Raw genomic sequence first — 24,620 nt, forward strand, 5'->3', positions numbered from 1 at the left:
ATAGATAAATCCATAACCACCTCCTCATTTGAAGGTCAGAGCGTCAGGGGCGTGAAGGGGAAGCCTCTGGGAGTGTCTTTTAGATACGGAGCCTACGAGGATGCAGGACATTTTGGACTTAGACATTGTTTCCTTCTTTTTAAAAGGCAGGTGATGGTGCATTAACTTGAAATGTCCTGTAAGTCCTCACAGGGTACTCAACATCTGACAAAGCACTTCCCTACCATCTCAGTCTCTCCAAGAGCCCTGCGGGCAGGTATTATCCCCATTTTTTAGATCTAGAAACGGAGGGTCAGCGACACAAAGTGCCTTGCCTAAGGCCACCCGAGGGAATTACTGGAAGAGCTAAGATTTGAATCTAAGATTCCTGTTTCTGAATCCAGCACTTTCTATCCTGCCAGCCTGACTTCCTCACTCATACTTGTGTTCTTTGATCTGCATTTGCTCGAAGGACCAATGAGAACATGGAAAAGGCAGAATTCTGGTAGAAGAGTGAAGGGGGGGGGGTGTTTAGGTCCCTGAAGCTTTGGAGAGGAGAGAGAGGAAGTGGGATAGGTATAGGACCTGAAAGGGAAGGGACCTGGCTTTTTGGTAGTTTTTAAGTGGGAAGTAGGAAAAGCCTGGTCCGGCTTCCTTTTCAGGATACTTCCTTGCTCCCCAAGCAGGGAAATGGCTCACCCCAAGAAGCATGCAGCCTGCACATGCAGAATGCAAGGACTGCTGGGCACCTGCTTATGGGGCTGGCCCCGTACCCCCATTCCAGGCCCTGTCCTGCCCTACGAGCCCAGCAGCTTGGGGGTGTAGTCTATCCTAGTTTCTAAGGAACGTTTAAATTGGCCTGTCCTCAGACCAAAGCAAATCTCTGCCATTGTACTCTGGTCTTGTTTACACTGTACCTCCCTCTGCCAGGCTGGAGAGGACCCCTGGGGTAGGGAGTGAGCGTGTCTTGTCCCTCGCTGTTGTCCTCCACAGCTCACTTCTGTCCTTTCTGGCACAGGAGGAAGGGGACGACTGTGCACTCGGTGTCCACAGGCGACCGCACAACTCCCTGGAGCGGTGTGAGCTGCCTGCGAAGCCAGGGCCGTCAGAGCCGGGGCGAGCCCGGGCCGAGGAGCGGTTACGGCCAGCCAGGCCCTGCGCCGAGGACAACTGAGCCTGCTGGGTGAGGTCTGCCGTCTCCTCTGCTCCCGCTTCTCCGCTCTCCTGCCTTCCTGCCCTGTGAAGGATGCCGGGCCAGTTAACCAGGCTGGACGCCAGGCCTTGGCTGGGAGAGACGGCAGACCAGGCTGTGGCTCAGGTCATTTTGCCAGTTGGCCAGAGGGGATCAGAAACTACAAGCTGGACATAAGTCACCCAGGCCCAGCCTTCCCCGATGCATGAGTCCTCTCTCCTTGTCCCTGTCCCCAGGTCAGATGGCCCCTCTGGCCCCCAAATGGGGAAAGCTATAGAAACCCCTTGTATCCTCATCACACAACAGCAGCCAAAAGCCCTTCTCTGCTCCTTGGTGGGTCAGAGGGCGCCCCTTCAGCGCTTAGTTTCTTCCAGTTCACTCCTTGTTTGCTCTAGGGGCCTAAGTACCCGCTGAGACCCAGCAGCCGTCCGCGCCACCTGGGGGCGTCCCTCAGACTTGGGCAGCAGCAGGTCTGTGCTGCCTCTGGGGGACTGTGGGACCAACCTTCAGGCTGAAGCTTCTCTGACGTGGCCCCCTGGCTGATGATGGTTTCCTGGGGCAGAGCACACGGGTACCCACCTACTGGACTGATGTCATTCCCGCCACCCCCCGGCTCCTGGCTCTCAGCTCACCTTCCAAAGGCACCTGGAAGCGCACAAGCCTCACGCATCTCCTTTCCTGGGCACCAAAAATGCTGCTGGGCCTGCCCGCTCCTCTCCCTTGGCTGGAGACTTCAGGCCGACTCCATTGTTTCCAGCCTTTGGAATTCTCCCGGACTAAACTGGGCCTGGCCCAGCGTGCTCTGCCTTCTAGCAAGTGCCCAGCAAGGGGGAAAATGGGCAGAAAGAAGCATTTCCCCAGTCACTGCACAGAGCAATACTTCCGTGAAAGGCATGGACTTTGTCCCTCTTCCTTCCCCCCACGGAGGAGGTATGGCACTTTACCAAGCTGGCGCGTTCCTCCAGAGGTGGGCCCTCGGTGTCTGCGAACTATCATGAGGAGGACTTCACTGGAGGAAAGGTAATAAATGCCTACCGAGGCCCCAGGTTTGTACAAATGCAAAATGCAGCAAACCTTTCAGGAAGCCGCATAAATTAAAACTGGTTAGTTTCCTTGTACCAGTCACGGGGGTGGGAGGGGGCGCGGTTACAAAGAACCATATATTCTTGGCACTGCTTTTCGTAGAACACTCAGTTCAAAGAAGGGATCCCTTTTCAGAGGCTTGTAATGGTGCAGACACTGTTCCTTCATAGTGAAAGAGAGCGTAACTAGGGGTCAGGAAAGCTGAATTTTCTTCATGGCTTTGCTGTGTGACTTTGGCCAAGTCACTGTCCTCTTGGGGCCTCAGTTCCCTTATCTATAAAATGAATTCTCTGAAATGGTCTCTAAGGGTCCCAAATCTGGCATTCTGCGAGGATTCTGGTTATACTGTCCTGTGGGGGCTGATGCTTTTGGAAGGTAGCATCCAGATGGTTCGGGGAAGAGGTTACCCCCTGCCTTTTCTGGACCTTATTTTTTCCATGTTTTAACATCATGAGGATGAACCCCGCGAAGCTCGGTTGGCCTCGTTTTTCTAGTCTGTGAGAGGAGGGATTAGGTCAGCTGGCTTCTGTAGCCCTTCTGGCGCCAGCCTTGCCCACTTGGCACACAGCGTCCCCTGGCTTTCGGGACACCAGTTGGCCATCTTGTGTTGCTGTGCCTTGCGACTGGGCTCATGGCGCCCGTGTCTGCCATCAGACTTGGCGACCCTGGATCCTTTCGGGGATAGGAAAGTTTTGCGCCGACTTCCATTTTCTGGAGTGTTGCCAGTCTAAGGGCATTGCTGTCTAGCCTCTCTTTCCTTACAATGCTGCCTCAGAGGCTCAGTTTAAGACGTTGTTTTCAAAATCTCTTCCTGCTGCTTCCCCTGGGTCACTGCCCAGAAACTAGCTGGCCCAAGGCTGCAACCTCTCACCTGTAGCCTCCCTGCCCTTCTTCTTCACTGGTTGGCAACCTTGAGAGTCCAAAGGAAAACAGACCTCTGGTCGTCAACTGAGGTTACAGGAAACTAAGTCTGTGGCTCTTCTCTGCTGGTGGAAACAAAAGGGTGCCAAGCCATGCCTACAAAGATTTTGCCAATAATTCATGTCTTTGGGCGCTGGAGCCCTGGATTCTGGTGCTGTAGCTCCTGGTGCCAAAGTCTGGATCTTTCCACATTGCAGCAGCACCGACACCTGCCACTCCCCAAAAGGTCTGTGGAGGAGGGACAGTGGTGGTGCCCTCTTGCTGGGGGCTGCGATCTTAAACTCTGAGTGCAATAGGGTTCGATTGTAACCATTATTTCAGGATAAATACTGTTTCCTTCATCGGCATACTTTCTAGAACCACTGCAAAATAGATTTTATTTTTAAATGTCCTCAGCATTGCCTAAGATACCATTTGTAATAGCAAATGAAGGCTGGAGGCTCAGTTCCTCTGGTTTCAAATGGCTGGCGAGGCTGGCTCGCAAATTCCGAAGTTTGAAGGCACCTTTCCGAAAAGCAGCCTGTGTGTGTGACCATCTGGACCTCACCGTTAGGGTCCTGGGGGAAACTTCCACAAAAAGGGGAGACCTGGTAACGAAACAGCTGTCCAGTCGACCAGCTACCCCCACCGCCCCAGCCAACAGACCTGCTCTTAGGACAAGCCTCCGCTGCAGCGCGGCTCCAGCTCCCGCTCGCTGGCCGGTGGCTGGCTGTGGACGGGTGCCCCGGGAGCCCGGGGAGCAAGTATGCAAGGGCTGAATGCCAGAGGCCGGTCCCTCACCATTCTGGCACTCAACACCCCCCCACCCCGAGAGAGCTGCAAGGGGCGGCGGGCAAAGAAGCCCTGGCTGTTTTCTTTTACTTGGCAAAGAAAGCACGCGGGCTGAAGGGACCTGCAGTGGGGCCCAGGACTCCAGCCTCCATCACAGGCAAGCACACTCATCCTCCCCCCTCAGTGGGTGTGGGGAGGGTCTCTCTCGAGCTTGGACCTGGCATTCTGGGGCAGTTTTAGTGCTTTACGTGTAGTGGGTTCGTGCCAAGTGCTACCCCTTCCCAGTAAAGGAACGGGGACCCAGCCGCTGGGTCCCTAGTCGTATCTGTTGAGGCGGGGTTTGTTGTTACTCTGACAAGACTGCTTTGGGAAGAGCTGCTTTTAGGGATTATCTTTTGACTACCCCGGGTGGGGCACAGGGTTCTCCTCAAAGCCTCACACCCAAGATCATAGGAAAGGGGCCCTATTTTCCTGCTGCTTCACAGCTCAGAACATGTACTGAATGGAATGTATTTTTAAGAGAATAAAGTCTATTTTTTTGTATTTTAAAGATTGGGAGGGCTGGGGAAGTAGCCCTCAAAAAACTGTTAATGCATCAGAGGCCCCTTTGCTGGGGGGCCTCGGTCTCGGTCAGTCCACCTCTGCTCGTTCACGCAGGTGCTCTGGTCTCACCCCTGCCCCTTGGAGTCTAGGTGCAGCAGCTTCTACAGTCCTGCTCCAAGCACGGGACCAAGGAGGCCGGACCCTGTTGCTGGAAACCAGGGCGAAGCCACGAGCAGTGACTCGGGGCTCCTTGGGTGCATGTGTGTAGTGGAAGCTGCCTGTCTGCATGTATCCTCTGGCTCGAATGCTGTCTGTCGGCTCTGCAGCACGATATGTAACCAATAAAGCTCCCTAGTTTCCACGTGCGCTGTGTGTGAGTCACTGATGCCATATTTTTGTTGTCATCTGAGACAGCTCGTGCATCTCACTGGGTCTTATGTCAAAGAACCAACTACTTAGTGATGCTGTAAGGACTGGAAACATGCTGGGGCTTGGAAGAGGACACGCCTAGCACCCACATGACTTAAATGCAGCAATGAAACAGCTGCTAGGATTCCTAGTTTTAGGCTGGTCTGTTGTCACACATGGAAAGTGATCGGTCTCAATGTGCCTATGCCGTTTACTTAGAAAAACCACCTAACACCGCATCACCCACCTGAGGTAACCGTGTGAATGGCAGAACTGCGATTCAAATACAGGTCACAGTCCAAAGTCCGTATGCTTCCCACCGCATGCTGTTCTTACCTTTATACCCCTCACTCCTGGTGTGCAGGTTACTCGAAGCCTAGGGGAAAGCCCTCTCCACCTCCATCATATCGTTAGCCCACCGATTTAATGTCCCTCAAATCTTACTAAGAATAAACCTCATTTAGGCTCATTATAGGGAAGAATTGACTCACACAAGTAAAAGCAAACAGATTATGTACGTGCATTTGTAGTAACATTGTCTGTTAGGAGCCCTTGAGAAGGAACAGTTACTGTTCCCTTCTTGTAAAAATGTTTTTACCTTATATGGCAAAAGGGACTTCGCAGACATGAGTAAGGATTTTGAAATGGGGAGATGATCTGGGTGGGCCTTAAATGAAATCACAAGTATCCTTGTATGAGGGAGACAGGACTACAGAACAAGAAAAGCAGAGATTGGAGTAATGAGCTCTGAAGGTGGAGGAAGGGGCCACAAGCCAAGAAATACAGCCACTAGAAGCTAAAAAGGCAAGGAAGAGCCTGCTGCGGTAATCTGTTAGCAGCAATAAAAAAGTAACAACAGCTAAGTCACTAAACCCTTGAGCATCTCCTTATGTAACACTTCCTAAAACTTTTATACCACGAGTTGGACAAAAGTGGAAAGTTAGCACATACCCATGGAGGGAACCTGGGGAGTAAAGCCTGAATGGTCTGCCGGAGACCCACCCAAACTCTGCCTTGTTTTATCTTAAAAATTCCAAGTCACCTCTAATATCCATATGCTTGACCTGTAGCTTCACCCTCTTGGCATACAGTCACCCCACAGTCCCAATGGGGAACGCTCTAGTCCCACCGATCAGGCAGCCCATTGCTTCTGTGGAGTTCCCCTCAACCCTATCTTCAGACCAAACCGCTTTTTGCCTTTATATAAACATCATCCTTATTTAAACATGGATAAAACTGGCATTTCCAAAGGCACAGCAACCTGTTAATATAAATCTAAAGGGGAAACAACAAAAAAGAATTTTATATGAAGCTTTATTTTTAAAATATAAAAAACCACACACCAAGAGACTAAGATGTCCTCTCACGAGGCTTGCTTACCTCAGTCTTTAGGAAGAACACCGACTTCCGCACTAACGGACAACTGCCTCTCTAGCGCTAAGTCCCTCAAAGGAGGCCACACCTGGCAGCATGAGTTCCAACAGCTGATTGGAGCCCAGATGCCAGAGTGAGTTTCTCAGTGAAATCCAGTATTGCTATAAAAGCTCTGCTTACACAGCAAAAGACTTGCACATTGCTTCCCTCAGAGCCCATCAGTCTCACATGCTTGGGGACTGCTGTGCAGGGACGCCTGGTGTGGCCTGGCGAGGCAGGGTGTACATGGCCCCCAGGAACTGGTCTGCAATCCTTCCTGCTTCTCGCAGCCCACTCAGCAGAGCGCCATGGACAGTGGCTGGGTAGTTACGGATTGTATGTTCTCCAGCAAAGAAGAGTCGTGGAATTGGCTATTTCAGGGGGAAAAAATTGAGAGAAGAATCAGCAGGTTGCACATAGTAACTTTTATTTTTGTTGTGTCTGAACTGCCAAATTCTTATTGGCCTTTGAAGGCTGCCCTGCTGATCACAGACCATCATTCTACCAAAAAGGATCTCCCTCATCAGTGGGCATTCTCCCAGAAATGACCAAAGTAGAAATGCGACAATAAAACTCAGCCAAGCCAGCCTTAGTCCTAGGGTGATGCATAACTGCATCTGTTCTTATTTATCATTGAATGCTGGGGGATAACTGGTTCTAGGGCTTCCTTTACCTCCTATAGTACCTCCTGGGGCAGAGGGGTTCCTGACTACTCTGTACCACAAAGAATCCAGCATTTGTTCTTACTTAGGAACACCTTTGCTTCTCAGCTCCAGAGCCGGTTCACAGGGTCCTAAGCTCTGGAGGAGGGTCTGGCATCATCTAGATAAGGACGGGCATGTCCTGGAGACCCCTAGTGACTGACATCCCATGAACCATTACAAAATGGGGTGCAACTAAAAATGTTTTTCGTTTTTTAGGGGAAAAAGTTTGAATAAGGAAAAAGTAGTTGGTTTACCATTCTGAATATGGACTGCCTAGATTTACAGAACCAGAATCCGAGAAATCAGATACAAATAATACTGTTCCTCCCTTTTACTCTGCTCTTGGTTATCTGGAAGGGTCCAAGGACAGAACAACTAAAATCTAACCACCAGCCCCCGGCAAAAAAAACAAAACAAAACAAACCCAAAACTGTGGCGTGGTGTTTACCCCGAAAGCCTGGGATATGGCCTTTTCCCAAATAAGCCCAGGTAGTTTGCCAGTTTCTCACCTGTGGAGCACCTGGAATTGAGGGGCCAGGAGTGATTGGCTGAGCCATTAAATCATAGTCATTTCCAGATGATCCTGCAGCTACATATGAATAGGAGCCCCGGGCCCAGGGATCAGCACGCCAGCGAGATACCACAGTCTCCTTGGGCTAAAGGAAAAAGCATGAGCAGAAGTTACTATAGGGCAGAGGACAAACCAGTCCTCTGAAAGGTAGAAAAGCTGTGGTGGGTGGGGATACAACAGAGCAGTAAAGAGGCAAGAGACATGAGTTAGTCAAGTGATGAATGCTTCTGCTTTAAAACACACAACAAATGGCTTCCAGGGAAGCTTCCACATTGCCCTGCCTAGGAAATCTATAGATCCACGCAGGACTTAACCTTTATTCTCTCATTAATTCACATGAAGCATTAATATACCTTCTTTCAAAGGAATCATAAGGATCTACGGGGTTTCTTTCAGTGGGCCTAAAGAACAAAGTACCAAGTGATTCTTCCATGAGGGAGTCTGACCACTTTGTCTAAAAGGCAGGAGTGGGAGGACTCCGCAACGCAGATACGATGGATGAGACCAGCAGGGATATGCAGCAAATAGCCTTCTCAATCCCCCAGCCTGTGTGCTGGGCGGGGGGGGCCTTTCCTGAATCCCACACTTACACACAGACTCCAAACACTGGCTTTCATGGAAACCCAGCACACCTCTTAATTCTGGCTGAAGCTGTGCTGCCCAATGTAACGCGACTGTGTCAAACCCTGCCCTAGGGTGAACCTTGACCCCCACCTGCCCCTCCCACTTACTTACCTGGGGCACCGCACTGCTGCCAAAAATCCCTTTGAGGATGGCCAGGCATCGGCCGACAATCACATCATCACTTATGTTTTCCATGATGCCGGCAGCTTCCCCTGCCACTAGTGCCAACAGTATTGGGGCTGGAGAAACAGGAAGAACAGTCCAGGGTTCTCGTACAGACTTCTCTCAAGAACTTCTTTATCAGGCCCCACATTATTCGGGGCACTCTGAAATCTGATGACCAACAGACAGACATGCAGCACTTGCGCTAGAGACGTTACGTTTCTGAAACTGCAACTCCAGATCTGTCCCTTAGAAGGCAGCTGGCAAACTCTCGTCAGTAACGTGTGACTCAGGTACTTAACCCTTACAATTCTGCAGCATACAGAAGGCCTGAAGATGAAGTAACTTCAGACCTTGCTAAGAAAACCAACAGGCATGCCTATGTTTAGGCAGAGGATCCTTAGCCCTGACCACCTTAGACAGTCTGCTCCATGAGCTCCAAGAGCTATATCCTTTTAACTCTTCCAGGTCCCTCCAAGCCCATCACCACCTTCACTCACCCATTTGGTGACTATTAGGAAAGACACTTGTGTAACAGGCACAGTATGAGCTGCTGCGATATAAAAGCTATATACTAGACTATGTAACTCCATGGGTCAGTAGGTAAGTATCACGTAGCTGTAATTATGAACTGATAAAGCAATGAAGAAAAACAAAGGATACAGAGGAGAGAATACAGGGACTTAATTTAGATTTGAGGCAGTGGAAGTATGTGTGTCCTAAAAGCCGCTTTTCAACAGTGGCAGTTAGGTCAAGACCAGAAAGGCTGAGCAGAGTATGCCATACTGGGAAGGAAGAGAAGAAAAAAACTCCCCAGACCCAGACCACACAGTACATGCAGAGGCCCTGAAGTAGAAGACATGAGATTTACACACACACACACACACACACACACACACACACCATAAACATTTTAAGCACCACAGAGAAGAGCAATCCAATTACAGAAGAAATTAAAATAGGAGGTAGGAGTTCGATACATTCTGAAGGACGTGATCAAAGATTCAGGGGCCGGTCAGATACAGAAGTCTGAGAATAAGGAATACAAGTTTCCCCCTATGGGAAGCTTCCCTGGTTCTGTGCCTCCTGCCTGGGTTGATTCTTCTTTTTATGTTCTCTTTTGCAGCGCCCTGGGCTTTCACTCTGACCCTCTACTTATGGCCCTGTTCCTAAAGAGCTCACCTACTTAATGTATTTCCCACTAGGATATGAACTCCTTGACGGCGGGTATTTTTTTTCCAATATCCCCAGCACCTACCAGGAATTTCTGGAATTGTTGGTTGAATTAATGAAAAATCAAGACATACATATTTGAGAAAACCCAGAATATCCCTAATTCTCTATTCCTGTAAGGATATGAAAAAGATTAAAACCAGGAAGCAGTTACCTTTATAGAGGTTCCAGAAGAGGAAGAGCTCACCCCTGCTGGCCGTCGTACTGCCAACATGCCCAAACAAATTGACACTTGGATCCCAGAACACACGGTCAAAACACAGTACTACCTGTGGTTAAAAAAGAAAAAAGGAGCCCAGGAACTGATGGCAGGGCTCGGAGAACACGGCTTTAAGCACAGCTGTGCCTCACTCAACAGGAAAGACTTCTCAGACCTTACTGAAGTTTCTTCTGATCTCCTCTCAGTATGAGCCTAGAAATCCCTAGCATGAATGTATTCCTTAAAACAACATTTAGAGTTGTCTGTGTTTTTCTGGGCTTAGGTCCCAGAAGACTTGGTCCTCATATACATATAATTAGGCACTGAAATGAATGAACTGACAGGCCTCTCACCCTGATCTCACAGAGCTGAGAGCATAGCAAAATACACAAAAATATAAACCCCTATCTTCTCTGACTGCACAACAGGTATGTAGAGAGAGGCCCAGGGCAAGTTACCTTGTTAAGGTTGCCAAATCCCATCCTTTGGACTGCAGATGTTTTCCACTCAGGAAGAGGCGGCACGAACTGAACAGCTGGGGGCTGCTGCTTCAGCACACCCAAGGGGAGGGTACAGAGAACTGCATCACACTTATAAATAAAGGTCTGGCTTGTGGAGCGGGTATTCACAGCGATCACCTCACATCCTAGAGATGTCAGAGGGAAAAGACCTTACTGGCGTAAGGATGGTACTGAACATTCAGTGCATGGTAGAATCTACACACTATCTCAGTTAATTCTTACCCTAAGTGTATGGAGTCTGTTCTCTTCACTTTTTAATAGAAGAAAACCAATGTTGCGGCGAAGTAACTTCAGACAAGGCCGCACGGGTCCTAACTGCCAGGATTCAAATGCTAATAGTCCACTTCAGAGTCCGGGCTCTTCACCGTGTACTTGTCTTACCTTCCTGATACAGTGGTGATCTTCTGGGCTAATCCAAGAGCCTTATTATTTACCAAGGGTTAAGTAAATTTAGACCAAAGTGAAGAATAAAGGTCTGTAACAACGAAAGCAGTGCCTCTCCATGGTGGTTAGGTGCTTACTAAGGACCAGGAGAGGAACGACCCCAGGAGACCATGGTGCGGATCTATGGGATGCCACTAGGGTGCAGAGCGTGCTGTTCTGGAGAAAGAACTGTGACGCCTAGTTTGCCAGAGTCTGAATAAAGCTCAGAGTGGACCACAGAATAGGCACTGAAAAGAGGTTACTGTTATTCTTCCTCATTTGTGTTTTTTTCCTTCAATAAGTACCTATTTATAGAATTTCAGAAAATACATAAACAGCTCAAAATTGGTATGAGAACTCAGTTCATGTCCACTTTCTCACTTTCTTCACCTGCCTGCAAATGGCTATTTAAAAGCCACAGGTCTCAACATCAACTAGAAGCTGCAAATGAAGGGGAAATCAAATGGAAAACGGTTTCAGGGGTTGTAAAAAAAGAATATCTGCAGTAATCTCGGCAGTTCTAGAAAAGCAGCCATGAAGGGCAAGCAAGGTTGATTGCCATATCTCCACTTGTCATGAGGGCCCTGGGGGGAGGGGCGGGGGGGACTAGCTATCATCAAGAGTTCTAGACCATTAATTCCAAAGGTGGGTGGACAGCGGGTTCTCTGTACTCTACATTAAATGTGCCCTGAAACCAGCAACAGTGAGCACTGAGCCTTCTGCCTGTGGGAATCAGGGCAATTCCATCTTTGAAGTCTGATACTGCTCCCAGTATCAGAAACCAGATTGAGCAGTTAGCCCACCTGAACAGGAAAGGCTAGAATGGATCCAAAGAGCAAGACACAGATAGTAAAATACAAGGAGTGGGTCCCACTGTGCCCAGAGGCCAAAATCCTGGTCTTTTAAGAATATACTCAGTGGGGCGCCTGGGTGGCTCAGTCGGTTAAGCGACTGCTCCTTCGGCTCAGGTCATGATCCTGGGGTCCTGGGATCGAGCCCCATGTAGGGCTCCCTGCTCAGCAAGGAGTCTGCTTCTTCCTCTCTTCTCCCCCTGCCCCGGCTCATGCTCACTCTCTCTCGCTTTCTCTCTCTCAAATAAATGAATCTTAAAAAAAAAAAAAAAAACCACTCAGCAAAAATTAGGTCCAAACTCACTGGCAGTTGTTAACAAAGTAACTCAAGTACAAATTGGAAACTTGCCTCAATTTTCCGGTTTACACAATGATGGATTAGAATGCCCAAAGGCTCTAGAGGCTCAATCCTTTTGTCAATGCAGATTTTTAAAATTAGGGTTCATAGTTTATATGATATGACATTTCAACAGGAAATGTACCTAACATTTTTTTCTGTAGGTCAAACTCAACAAAAGATCAGTACCGTGTTTCAGAGTAAGAGACTTATCGCCCCAGTGAAGCAGGGACGTACCCGAAGCCGTGTAGCGAACCTGCCGCACCGCTGTGTTCAATTTAATGTCCAGGCCTTCCGCTAAAGCCACAGGTACACAGGAGTAGCCATTCCTCACTGTCAGGTGGCTGCCAGTAAACTCAAAGTCGTCATCCTAAAGAGGAGAGAAAAGTCCATCCATTTTCTTAACTTAATGCCATACATCCTGAGTTCTGTAAGATTAAGACTGAAAAACAACAGTTTGTGGAAAACAGTCAATATGCTAAGGCAGAAATTAAAAAACCAGCACTCAGTATTCAGTTACAGCTATCCCAGGAAACTAGAGAAAAAAGAAAAAATGCTTAAATGTCCCTAATGGCCACCTCTGGGCAGTGAGATTAGGGCAGTTTCTTCTTCCCTAGATTGAGTTTTCTCCTCATAGTCCAACACCCAACCTCTCAGTCCAGACTATCCAAGAGGGTGGGGGATGGGATCTCTCGAAGAAAGAGGATTCAATAAATTCAGATGTATGTTTGGCTTTTGAATGCATTACAGATTTGGTAGAATATCAGATTCACCATCCTAATCACATCTTCTTTACCTAAGAACAAAATCAGTTTTTATTTCTTAAACTTACAGGCTTGAAAGATGAGGAAGACTTCCAAAACTAAAGTTGGTCAAACTAGATAAAAACAATCTGGGATTATAAAGACTGGCCTAAGAGGATCCATATAGTAAAGAAGTCAGCATTTGGCCTGGAAGGATTCCCAAAATGATCTTATTTCTTTGAATCTACTGAAAACTTTTCTGTGTAGAGAAATTTTTGAAGGCTAGTCAATTTTCTAATTTCATGAAATTTCTGGGAGAAAACACAGCATGATTCTTTTGAATTACATAAAAATACTGGGTTGGCAGAACTCTCACTACTTAGTGACTGATTCATCTGCTCCCTATACCGATCAGTTCAAATCACCCACATTCAGAATTTAGTAAGATTACGAATGGATACATATTGAAACTTCAAATGATAAATCAGTGATGAGGAAGGGTCTAATTTAGTATTACAGGGGGAAAAACAACAACAAAAACAACTGGGAATTCTCTAAGATTTTTACCACTAACAGGTCCAATCCTCTAAGTCAAACACTAAAGAATATGAAGGTATAACCTAAAGATTAAGAATGCAAACTAGGGGCGCCTGGGTGGCTCAGTTGTTAAGCATCTGCCTTTGTCTCAGGTCATGATCTCAGGGTCCTGGGATCGAGCCCTACATCGGGCTCCCTGCTCCACGGGAAGCCTGCTTCTCCCTCTCCCACTCCCCCTGCTTGTGTTCCCTCTCTCGCTGGGTCTCTCTCTGTCAAATAAATAAAATCTTAAAAAAAAATTTTTTTTCAAACTAATTTTACAAGGAAAATGTACAATGGAAATGAAAATATGTAAGTAAAAATGTAACATTTACTTCTGTAGTCTTAGGTCTGGCCAAAGTCTCAGATTTAGAGATTGATCTTTAATATCTAAGAAGCCCTGTGATTTCTCACCAGTTCAAGAGTAACTCACATTTAAAATACATAAGAATAATTTGACAAAAGATGTGTAAAACCTGTACATTGAAAACTGTAAAATATGGCTGAAAAATATTAAAGAAAACCTAAATAAATGGAGAAAGATACCATGTTCAAATCCCAGTACCAATCAAAATCCCAGAAGGTATTTTTTTTAATAGAAATTGACAAGCTGATTCTAAAATTTTTATGGAAATACAGAAGACCTAAAGTAGCCAAAATGATTTAAAAAAAAGTTGAAGAACTTACACTCTCCTAATTTCAAGATGTACCATAAAGCAACAGTAATCAAGACAATATGATAGGGGCATGTGGACAAATGAATGAATAGGAAGGAGTAACCATAGTCTCACACATGGTCAACTGATTTTCAAAAAAGGTGCCAAGACAAATGAAGAAAAAGGATGGTGCCAGAATAATTAATTAGATAACCATATGGAAAAATATGAACCCTACCCTCATCTCTCATTGTACATGAAAATTAATTTAAAATGAATCATAGACCTAACATTAGAGCTAATAAGTCCATAAAACTTCAGGAAGAAAACAAGAGAAAATTTAGTTATCTAAGTTTAGACAAAGATTTTTCAGGATACAAAAAGCACAAAGGTTATAGAGAGTTGAGGAAATAGGAACTTCATAAAATTAAAAAGTTTTGTTCTTTGAAAGATACCATTTAGAAAATGAAAAAGGAAGCTGTGGACTGGAGGAAAATATTTACAAAGGAATTGTATAAATACTGACAAAGGAATTGTATCCAGGATCTAAAGAACAGAACATAATGAACTCTTACACAATTTAGTAAGAGATCAACCAGATTTTAAAATAATGGGCAAAAGATCGGAACAGACTTTTCACCCAAGAACTGACATACAAATGACCAATAAGTACACGAAAAGGTGCTTCACACCACCCATCATTCAGGAAATGCAAATTACCACTACAATGAAATGTACCATACACCCATTAGAATGGCTAAATTTTTAAAAACTGGCAGTACCAAGTGTTGGTGAGGATGTGAAACAACTAGAACTTTCATACACTGCTGGTGGGAATGCAATTTAGAATAATTTGGAGTTTCTTATAAAGTTAAAGATCTATGTAAGACCCAGCAATTTCACTCCTAAATATACCCAAAAGAAAGATGTGAATGTTCATAGCAGCTCCAGTCATTTATAGCCAAAAAAAACTGGAAACAATCCAAATGTCCACCAATGTACCAGCGTATGGATAAACAATCTATGGCACATCCATACAACAGACTACTACTAAACAACGAAAAGGAACAAACCAATGATATCTCAACAACAAAAATGAATCTCAACAACTTTGCTAAGTGAAAGAAATTACACACAAAAGGCTGGCGCCTGGGTGGCTCAGTCGTTAAGCGTCTGCCTTCAGCTCATGTCATGATCCTGGGGTCCTGGGATCGAGCCCCACATCGGACTCCCTGCTCAGCAGGAAGCCTGCTTCTCCCTCTCCCACTCCCCCTACTTGTGTTCCTGCTCTTGTTATCTGTCAAATAAATAAATAAAATATTAAAAAAAAAAAAAAGCTACATTCTGTATGATTATATACCGTATTTGTTCAATTTATATGTAATTCTAGAAAAGCAAAACTACAGTGACAGACAGGAAAATCAGGGGTTGTCTTGGGCCAGGAGTGGGAGGGCTGGGACTGACTACAAAGAGGCAAGGGAGAACTTTCCAGGGTGGAAATGTTCTTTATCTTCATTGTGGTGGTGATTCATGACTATGTACCTTTGGCAAAACTTCAAACTGTTTGCTTAAAATAGGTAAATTGTACTGTAATGTAAATTCTATTTCTTAACAAAGCTGTTTAAACACACACATACAAATTAAGTTTCTCCTAAGAGCCCTTTCAAAGATGTGTGCAACAAAATAAATGATAAAGGAATTTTACCTGATCCCAATGTTTAAGGGAGAGTGTAGAGAGAGGTGTGGCATTAGCAAATTCAAGATTTGCAAAATGCCAATCAAGTATTTGTCTGTCTCTTGATGAGAGATACACGTCACTGCAAAATGAAAACAGAGGAGCGCAGGTTATTTAAAGGACTACTATTCTCAGTGGGCTGATGGGGACAATCTCAGTAACTGAGGAAACCTAAGCCTGGTACTGTGCCTTATATAAAGAAATTATAAGTCAAAAAATAGGACCTTATCTGTCTTAACTCCTTTATTACTGGTGCTGAGAGCAGTGCCAAGCTCACTACATAAAACAAATTACTATCAGGCTTCATTTGTCTTGGCAGGGGTGGGGAGACAGGGCGCCTGGGTGGCTCAGTCGGTTAAGTGTCTGCCTTCGGCTCAGGTCCTGATCCCAGGGTCCTGGGATGGAGCCCCACACTGGGCTCCCTGCTCAGTGGAGAGTCTGCTTCTCCTTCTCCCTCTCCCCCTGCTTGTGCTCTCCTCTCTCATTCTGTCAAATAAATAAAAATCTTAAAAAAAAAAAAATTATCGGTACCTGGCATTATAAAAGCGTTTTTGTTTTATAAATAATGATTTTTTTTTTTAAAGCAAGAATGGGTAGCATCCCCAACTCCAGAACAGAGTAGATATACTGGAGGCCAGATACACCATGAAGCACAGTATTCACTATCAAAAATCCAATGGAAACAAAGTATAATACTTTCCTAGTCCTCAGAATTATGGGAATTTAAAGCAATACCACCTTCTATTCCACTCACAGGAAAACAGTATATTTCATTCAAATATCAGATCTTATAGAGAAAGGTTATCTTTTCAAAAACAAATATATTTAAATATTTCAGACACTCCTACACATTAAAATTATAATCCATTCACTGGACATAAATAAAACCCACAGTGCTTTGTAATTTTCCTTCTAAATATAACAAAGAACAGCAAAAGCTATCCCTCTGAACATTTGTGTGTTTTCCTCACCTTGGGGGATTGGCTTCCAATTCTTGAAGTTTTTCTTCTAACTTTCCTTGTGTTTCAGCTAATTCATCATATTCCTGATAAAATGAAGAGAACTGGGTTGATCTTAATGAGTCAGAGACCAACCTAGTTATTTATACCACAAAGTGTAAGACCTGGACCACCTGCCTATCCAGGTCGTATCTGTGAGTGTGCCTCAGGCTAAGGCTGGATCAGGGCTCAGGGATGGTTGTTCTTGGAGACAAGTTACAATGTGAGCCCAGAATGAAGATGGGGTGTGGAGGAGGGAGCGGGCATGCAGCAGGAGGAGATAAAGGAAGAAGAGCATACTAGTATGCTACAAGTAAGAGTGAAAAAGAATAGCAAGTACCACTTCCTGTGCATTTACCATGTCCCTAGCATGGGATAAAGCACTTAAGATCCCTTACAAAGAAGTATTAACACTGTGTCACAGATGAGGTGATTAAGGAATCTAAGATCCCATGGCTAAGAGATAACTAAGTTAGGGATTTCAACCAGACAGTTTGATACCAAATGACTGAAGTCTATGTTATCATTATTCTAAACTGACAGCAGTAAACTATGACAGGGAGCTAAACTAAAATGTAAGTAAGTTAAAGTATAAGACTGAAAACAAAGTAGGAATTCTGCAGAAAAAGCAGATCTCAAACTAAACTAATCCATTCAGTCCCCTTGGTTCCTGTGTACCAAACCCTCTTCTTCTTACCACAGGCACCTGTGATTGGTTAGTGATTCTCCCTTTTCCAAAGTTTCCCAGATCTATATTCTTTCTTAGGATCCCAAGGGAAACCACCTAGGCATGTATGTATACCATACCTTGCACAGGGCAGTCAGATCCCTGTGTTTGCTTTTCACTAAGAACTCGGCAGTGATATCTCTGGGTGGCTTGACCTCAGATGCTTCTTTGTATTGCTGATGGAGTTCTTTAATTTTCTCTTTCAAATTTACCATCTAAGAGGGAAAAATACAAATTTACCATTTCAGATAGTGATGTAATCCATCTCCAAATCACATGCTTCAGTTCCTCCCCTAAACTGCTAGTGTACCAAAACAGGTTACAATGCAAGGTTCCTGAAACTCTTAAATATCTCTTCTATATGATGACATTTTAGAATAGGAAAAAAAATCCTGTATGGTTCAACACAGAGGTATCACATCATTATCAGAGAAGTAAGATCATTTCTGTCTTCCAAAACAAATGGAGAACGAGGAGTGTTCCATTAATTTAAAAACATATGTGTATATATATATATATATACATACAAAAATCAAATTCCAGGAAAAACAAAGCACCACTTAAACTTATTGTTTTGGGGAACAAATTATTATGATTTGTTTTCTAAATTATGTAAAGGCTAAATCACCACACAGAACCTTCCACAGCCATTCCTAATGTTAGTCTCTCAGCTTTCTGATGGTACTGGGTCTCACAGCTATCCTGCCAACTGGCTGTTCTCCAGCCTCTCTGCTCATTTCACACATGCCACACACAATCCATGAAGAAGGTGGGCACAGACCTCTTCTCATTTGACAAGATGAAAAAACAAGGCACAGTGAGAGAGTGAGGCAAGAGTCTGGTCACAAGATACACCCAGATTTTGCATCAAAAAGCTCCCCACAGGAGCTGTCCCGCTTCATGTTTTCTCCCTAAGCTGATAATACGTTTGCAGCTGGTAGGATGAGGAGAAAACAAATGGTTTCCCAGACTGGAACCAGGCATCTGCGAAGTGGTGGGAAAGAAGAGCCCTCAGCAGACATACCACTGAGGACTAGCCCCATAACTGGCACCTCAAGTGAAATAATTATGGCAATGAATTATGGTCCTGGCTGCAGACCTGTTGTCCCCATCAGTGGGATTTGACCCCAGCGCAACTGATCTCCCTCTCATCACAGAATCCAGCAGACGGCACTGGGCTAGCTTTGCCAAAGGGAACCTGACACAGAAAAAGATCTATTTCCCCTGGCAATAATTTGCCAATAATACCATACTGAAAGACTGACAGATAAAAACCGTGCCTTTTGTTAGTCACTATTATTATTATTATTTTTTAAGAATAATGAGTCCCAGCTGCGCGGACCTTCTCTCCCCCAGAAGAAAAAAAACGAAACTGAGAATTTCTAAAGCCATGCCCCCCACCCCCAATGCATCTTCAGCTTTGAAGAAAATATAAAATTTTACCTTATTAAGAAGTTCTTTCAACTCCTCCTGAGTCTTCACTATCTTCTTCCAATGTTCAATTTGCTCATCTTTGACATGCTTTTCTTGCAACCTAAAAGAGACAATACATATGCCTTGGCCACAAAGCCAGCTTTGCAGCCCAAGATAGGAACCCATCAAAAACATTCAAGGACATCAAAGCCCACTGAAATTTCTAAAACTTTGGAACAAGAAAGTTGGTGGGTGGCAAATTATTTTCTAGGCTATGTTAAATAATATAGTTCAGTACCATAAAAGCTGTGAATTTTAGAATTGAGAGGGGCCTTAAGGATCATTCTTTTTTAAATGGTTTTGAGATTTAAATTCACACGAAAATAAGTGAAAACTAGCTCAAATAAGACTTGCTAAAAACCTTAAAGCATAAATAGCAAATCTCTAAATGGAATTCACTATACAACAAGCAGTATCAAAGTACTTACTGAATGACAACTTCCAATGCCTGGCCAAGGGACACAGGCTTATTATTGAGGACATTGAAGTCTAGCTGATGACTAAGGTAAGACGTAGCTTCTAGCAACCGGTTAAACTCTTGCTCTACCATTTCATCTTTCTCTTTAGGAACCTGAAAATTCGAAGTATAGCAGAGTTGGTCCTTATAAGACTAAACGTAACCATCCATGAAAACACAAATGCTCTACAGTTTAAAAGGTCAAAATATGTACCTCAAAGGGGGAACTTTGAGGACAATGATTCCAACTTTCTTTTCTATGAAGTGGTCAATTCCATTAAATGAGGTATGAAATGTTTGGCCCTAATATTTTCTATTCTCCCAATTTTGCCCTCCGAGCTGGGACTCCACCTCTATTAACAGCCATAGGATTCACACTGGGTGCTAACTGGTGCTAACTGAAGTTACGTGGAGCACAAGGTGTCCTGGAGCTGACATGCACTGAAAGAAGCTGGGCCGACATGCAAATGACACACTGGAGAAGTCTCAGAGAACAAAAACTATGTCAACACACCTGAGGACCCTCCAGAATAAGGGCAGGATGGAAAAATAAGAAGCCCAAGGTATTGTCTTTCCCTCAAAGATGAATTTCAGGTGGGAGTAGGGAAGAGAGAAGTGAAATTCACGACTATTAATGAGAACACAATAGCACCTTCATTCTTTTGCAGAGTAACAGTGTTTTATGGCACCAATTAAGTTCAGAGTTGAATATCCAAAGCTCTTAGACTATGAGTGACTGAGGTACCAGGTCTGGCTCACTACTGTGCAGGAAGAGAGCAGACTGCAAAGCAGATCATCAAGCTGCAAGACCACATTCCTAATCCCTGCTGTGCCCCTGCCTGTTGATATCATCAGTTAGTCGACCCAAATCCCTCTGCTACCGCTTAATTCAGTCCTAAAGCAAACTGCATCTGCAATTTTACTGAATTCACGGTAGTAGCAAGAAGGAAAAAGCGTATCTAAGGCAAGCATGTCTAAAGCAAGCATCTCTTGCCAGAATAAACTGGGCATCAACTGGGAAGTGGGATTCAAAATACGGAATTTTACTTTACAGCCAACCTAAAATTGGTAATAAGAAGACAGCATTAAAGAAAGTTCTAATAAACATTAAGGCCAAGGAGGAGTGCAGGGGTAACTTGTGGATGAGATCATTTGAAATGATTCTACCTCTCATTTGAAATGCCTTAGTTTTAGCCCTTTCCAATTAAAGAGACAATTTTTAAGGCACTAGTCTCTTTCCCTTCACTGAGGAGTTGCACAAGTAACTCTATAAGATGAGCCACGGTGTGGCAAAAGAATATGGCAAGAAGTACAATCTGCACCCAAAAAAGAAAGGGAAAAGGACTGCACCTCTCTTTTGGAACTGTAAATATGACACCATAACGGACCCAATCAGAATCATATTCTAAAGCATCAAATTCTAAAAGGCCAAAGATGGGAGCAATCAGGAAATCTTTATGAATTAGAGAATCCCCCTTGGCCTAAGAAATATAAATCCCTGAGAATCTTCTGGTTTATGTTGAGAAATAAGGCAGAGAATCAGACTTTGGATGTTTGGTGCCCTTTATATATGAGTGGTACCTAAGACATGGTGGCTCAAACACATCTGGCCTACCCATTCAACTCCATGGCCAAAGGAAGGAGCTCTTGGGTGACATCCCTACTTGTTCTGATTACACAGCTATCAGAGCTGATGGATGAGACCCTTTTGGTCAGGAAGTTCATTTACTTTCTCGTCAGCTGCTTTTCCTCAGTGATGTGATGGGTCACATACAGAGCAGCTCAAAGCAATGCTGAAATTTTGCTCAGTGTGATTCCTGCAATGATGTTACCAAAGATGGTTCTAGAAACTCTAAATTTGGTGTTTCTTTAAAAAAGGAAACAATTGCATTTTTAACACAAAATCTATATAGTTATGAGACCTTAACTGATCCCAGATGCCATGTGCATGACTGCTTTTCCTGGAATACAAAATAGTGATATTTCTATGTGTGACTTCAAAAATGCCTAGCAAGAGGATGCTATAGAAGCAAGAGGGACCAGATCACATGTGCTCTGCAATAGGGCAGAATGTGCCAATACACAGTGTGCAAATGGTACAGATTAAAGCTCTTCCAGTGTCAACTGGATGGCTTGCTTCAGACAAGCTTTAATCTCTATAGCTAGGGTGACAGTCACATAGGGAAGTTCATACTGAAAAAGTACGCAGCACTCAGGCTCAGTAACTGGGGTCCAGGGTGTGTGGTAGAGAAACATTTAAAGGGACACTGTCAAGGTTAGAGGGACCAAATTTGACCTTTTGTTTCTTCCCTCTGTTTGCTGAGCAGCCCACTTGATTCATAACACTTTCCCCTTCAGTCCACCCACACCCCCCCCCACAAAAACCTTTTTACATGCGCTTTCAATGACAAAAACTCAAATGGCACCAGCCCAACATATAGGCGCAACTCTACAACAACAAACCAGTGTGAATGTATGATGGAGAGGATCTTTGGAAGGGAAAGATCTAAGTTTCAAGCTTTTAATGGGTTATTGTAAACAGTGAAGAAAATGATTTGAAAAATTATTAAAAAAAAAATACCTTGACAGTGTCCTTTTAACCAGTGCAGCAGAGAGAGAAATAAACTGTAAATAACAGCCCAACAGCCACGTCAAGTTAAGTTTTGTATGACAGCAGTAAAATCAAGGCTTTAAACACACAGCATGACAGAAGCATTCTGTTAGCTCAGAAGCTGCAACCACCAGAGAAACAAGGAATAGACTGTAGAGAGACCAAAATGGGAAAGTCAAGGCACAGAAATGGGCAAAAGAAAGGCAGTTTGGGGGCGGGGGGTGTGAGGGTGGTAAAGGGAGATGGTGTCAGAAAGCAGTGAGGAATAAAGCAAAACTCAATAAAAAAGGAAAAACACAGAACAGTAACAAGAACAACAAAATCAAACAAACAAAAACCAAACCAAAAGATGACTGCCTCATCTGACTGACACCAGGATGACAGACTGCATCTCTGGCCCACTGACTGGGTCCACTGCTCTAACTGGAGACTCCACTCTCCAGAATACGAGAGACAGCACTTAGGCCCCACCCATTTTCCACCTAGTTAAGCAATTTTAGGACTGTTGCCAGAGAGACCAGGGATAACATTCAAACCTGGATTTTGTTCCCATTAACTTTAGAATTCCACTTTGAAATTAAAGAAATATTTGGAAAATAGCAGATATTTGTCAATTAGGAAACCAACAATGATGGGGGAAAAACCAAAATGTAGTTTTGATATACTTAAATCTTGAATCTGTTTCTAAAATTAAACTAGTCAGATATGTTCTATTTGACATACTCAGACAATGAAAAGAACTTTAGCAACTGACTAGCCCCTGAGCACCTCTTAAGTACGTATTTCAGGTCACTGCCCTCTCCTCGGTGAGAACCCTCAAACTGTTAGTTCCATAAATAATTATGGAAAGGAGCTGAAATATTGGCAATCTTTAAACACAAGTCGCAATAATTTTCTTAAATTGCATCCTGAGAAAGGAACTCAGTAAATGACTGGAAGGGGCTAAGCACCATGTCTGATGGCAGCTGGATTTCTATGACAACATACTGAGGAGCTAAAACAGCAAACTAAGCAGGGAAAGTATCTTTGATATTGTTCTCTAGCAAAGACTCAAACAAAAAGGCTATCACTTGAAGCAGACTTTTTTTTGAAACATTTTGATTACGACTTTTCAAAGCCATTTATTTCTCTATGAAAGGCCCCAAATAGTTCCTTCAATCTAAGAATCTGGTGTGTCTCACTACTCTAAATAGGTACAATCCTGACTGCTTTGGTCCTGTAGAGATTATATGGAGCATCCCTGAGCGTGGCTGAGCGAAGAGCAGCCTGGGTATCTAACTCATGCAGAGTAAATTTAGGGAGAGCCAAGTGACTTTCCGGACAGGGTCCTAATCCTGCAGGAAGTCATTTCAGAGGAAGGACAGCTCTCCTCAGTTCTACCTTTGGTTACATTCTATCATCACAAACCCTTTAGGCCTTCAAAACCCTGTCCATTTCTCTTGCTTCCAGGGTGCATAAGCTCTCCAGCAGCAGAGCAAAATGGAGTTAGGTGCACTTAGGTCCTGGGCACCCAAAGGCTGGAGATTTAGCCAGAGAAATCCTCAGGAAGAATAACACAATGAAAAAACAGCTGTAATGTAACCTGGCCAACAGAAGCTACAGTAAATCTCTGCCTCTCCCATTCCCATGCACTTCTAGAATTAAGATTAAGATTAGTTCCTTTGGTGGGCGCCTGGGTGGCTCAGTTGGTTAAGCGACTGCCTTCGGCTCAGGTCACGATCCTGGAGTCCCTGGATCAAGTCCCACATCGGGCTCCCTGCCCGGCAGGGAGTCTGCTTCTCCCTCTGACCCTCCCCCCTCTCATGTGCTCTCTCTCATTCTCTCTCTCTCAAATAAATAAATAAAATCTTAAAAAAAAAAAAAAAAAAGATTAGTTCCTTTGGTAAAACCTGGAAGAAAAATTTACATCTGAAGAGTCTCTAATTCCCAGATTCCCAAATAACTAAAAGAAATGAGATATCCTTAAAGGGAGAATAAGAACAGGAATATCCTTAATCCAAATAAAATTATGATTCTATAAATGGAGACGGTTGTCCACCCCCACTTTTTTTACCTCATTAGAAATCATTTAGGGGATATAAATAATGGACTTCTCTAAAGCAGTAACTAAGCTGCGTGGAGAAGGCACACACAACATGTCTGAGTTCACTCTAGCAGTTTCTAGCACACAGTAGAGGTGCTCTGTAAATTCTTATGAAATGAATAAATTAATAAAGTTTGGAAAAGCAAAGTTAGTATTATATTTGAAAGGAAGTAACTATTTTGCAACTTTAGGAACATTAAAGGAAGGCATGAGATTTTTACATTTATAAAAAAGCGGGGATTAGATTTTAAAAGGTAGAGAAAAACCACCTTCAAAATGCCAAACCTTGGGATGCCTGGGTGGCTCAGTAGGTTAAGCATCTGCCTTTGGCTCAGGTCATGATCTCAGGGTCCTGGGATCAAGCCTCACGTCGGGGCTCCCTACTCAGCAGGGTGTCTGCTTCTCCCTCTCTCTGCCTCTCCCCCCTGCTCATTCTCTCTAAGAAATAAGTAAAATCTTAAAAAAAAAACTGTTTCCACAAAGGAATAGGAAAACTGAAAAGGCCAGACGGCCTGTGTCAAAAGTATAACTAACCTAAGCACCACTCCATATGAATTCAAATGACAACTTGCTGAATTGAGGTAGGTATGGAGTATACCCAATTAATGGCATTAATGGCCTTCGGA

General features: G+C 44.2%; 2 protein-coding genes across 10 annotated transcripts in view; one reads left to right on the plus strand and one right to left on the minus strand.

Moving 5' to 3' along the window:
- Nucleotides 1-24,620, plus strand: part of LUZP1 (leucine zipper protein 1) — a 139,065-nt gene that overhangs the window by 97,521 nt on the left and 16,924 nt on the right. For 4 of the 7 annotated variants that reach the window (XM_035019539.1, XM_035019538.1, XM_035019537.1 and 1 more), the window contains one exon: nucleotides 998-4,854. In XM_035019539.1, the coding sequence (XP_034875430.1) occupies nucleotides 998-1,153 (156 nt within the window). In that variant the 3' untranslated portion in view covers nucleotides 1,154-4,854. Of the gene's footprint in view, nucleotides 1-997; nucleotides 4,855-24,620 lie in introns of those variants that run through there. The other 3 variants (XR_004681773.1, XM_035019541.1, XR_004681774.1) reach the window with 3 other exon arrangements.
- KDM1A (lysine demethylase 1A) overlaps nucleotides 6,196-24,620 on the minus strand; it is a 60,906-nt gene continuing 42,481 nt past the window's right edge. For all 3 annotated transcript variants that reach the window (XM_035019543.1, XM_035019544.1, XM_035019542.1), the window contains 11 exons: nucleotides 19,272-19,414; nucleotides 18,814-18,904; nucleotides 17,451-17,585; nucleotides 16,617-16,690; nucleotides 15,616-15,727; nucleotides 12,173-12,305; nucleotides 10,262-10,449; nucleotides 9,759-9,873; nucleotides 8,321-8,448; nucleotides 7,524-7,670; nucleotides 6,196-6,681 (listed from right to left, as the gene is read on the minus strand). In XM_035019543.1, the coding sequence (XP_034875434.1) occupies nucleotides 6,496-6,681; nucleotides 7,524-7,670; nucleotides 8,321-8,448; nucleotides 9,759-9,873; nucleotides 10,262-10,449; nucleotides 12,173-12,305; nucleotides 15,616-15,727; nucleotides 16,617-16,690; nucleotides 17,451-17,585; nucleotides 18,814-18,904; nucleotides 19,272-19,414 (1,452 nt within the window). In that variant the 3' untranslated portion in view covers nucleotides 6,196-6,495. The remainder of the gene's footprint in view (nucleotides 6,682-7,523; nucleotides 7,671-8,320; nucleotides 8,449-9,758; nucleotides 9,874-10,261; nucleotides 10,450-12,172; nucleotides 12,306-15,615; nucleotides 15,728-16,616; nucleotides 16,691-17,450; nucleotides 17,586-18,813; nucleotides 18,905-19,271; nucleotides 19,415-24,620) is intronic.

The sequence above is a fragment of the Mirounga leonina genome, unplaced genomic scaffold (genome assembly GCF_011800145.1).
Source record: "Mirounga leonina isolate KUSES-001 unplaced genomic scaffold, KU_Mleo_1.0 Mir_173, whole genome shotgun sequence".
Lineage (NCBI taxonomy): Eukaryota > Metazoa > Chordata > Mammalia > Carnivora > Phocidae > Mirounga > Mirounga leonina.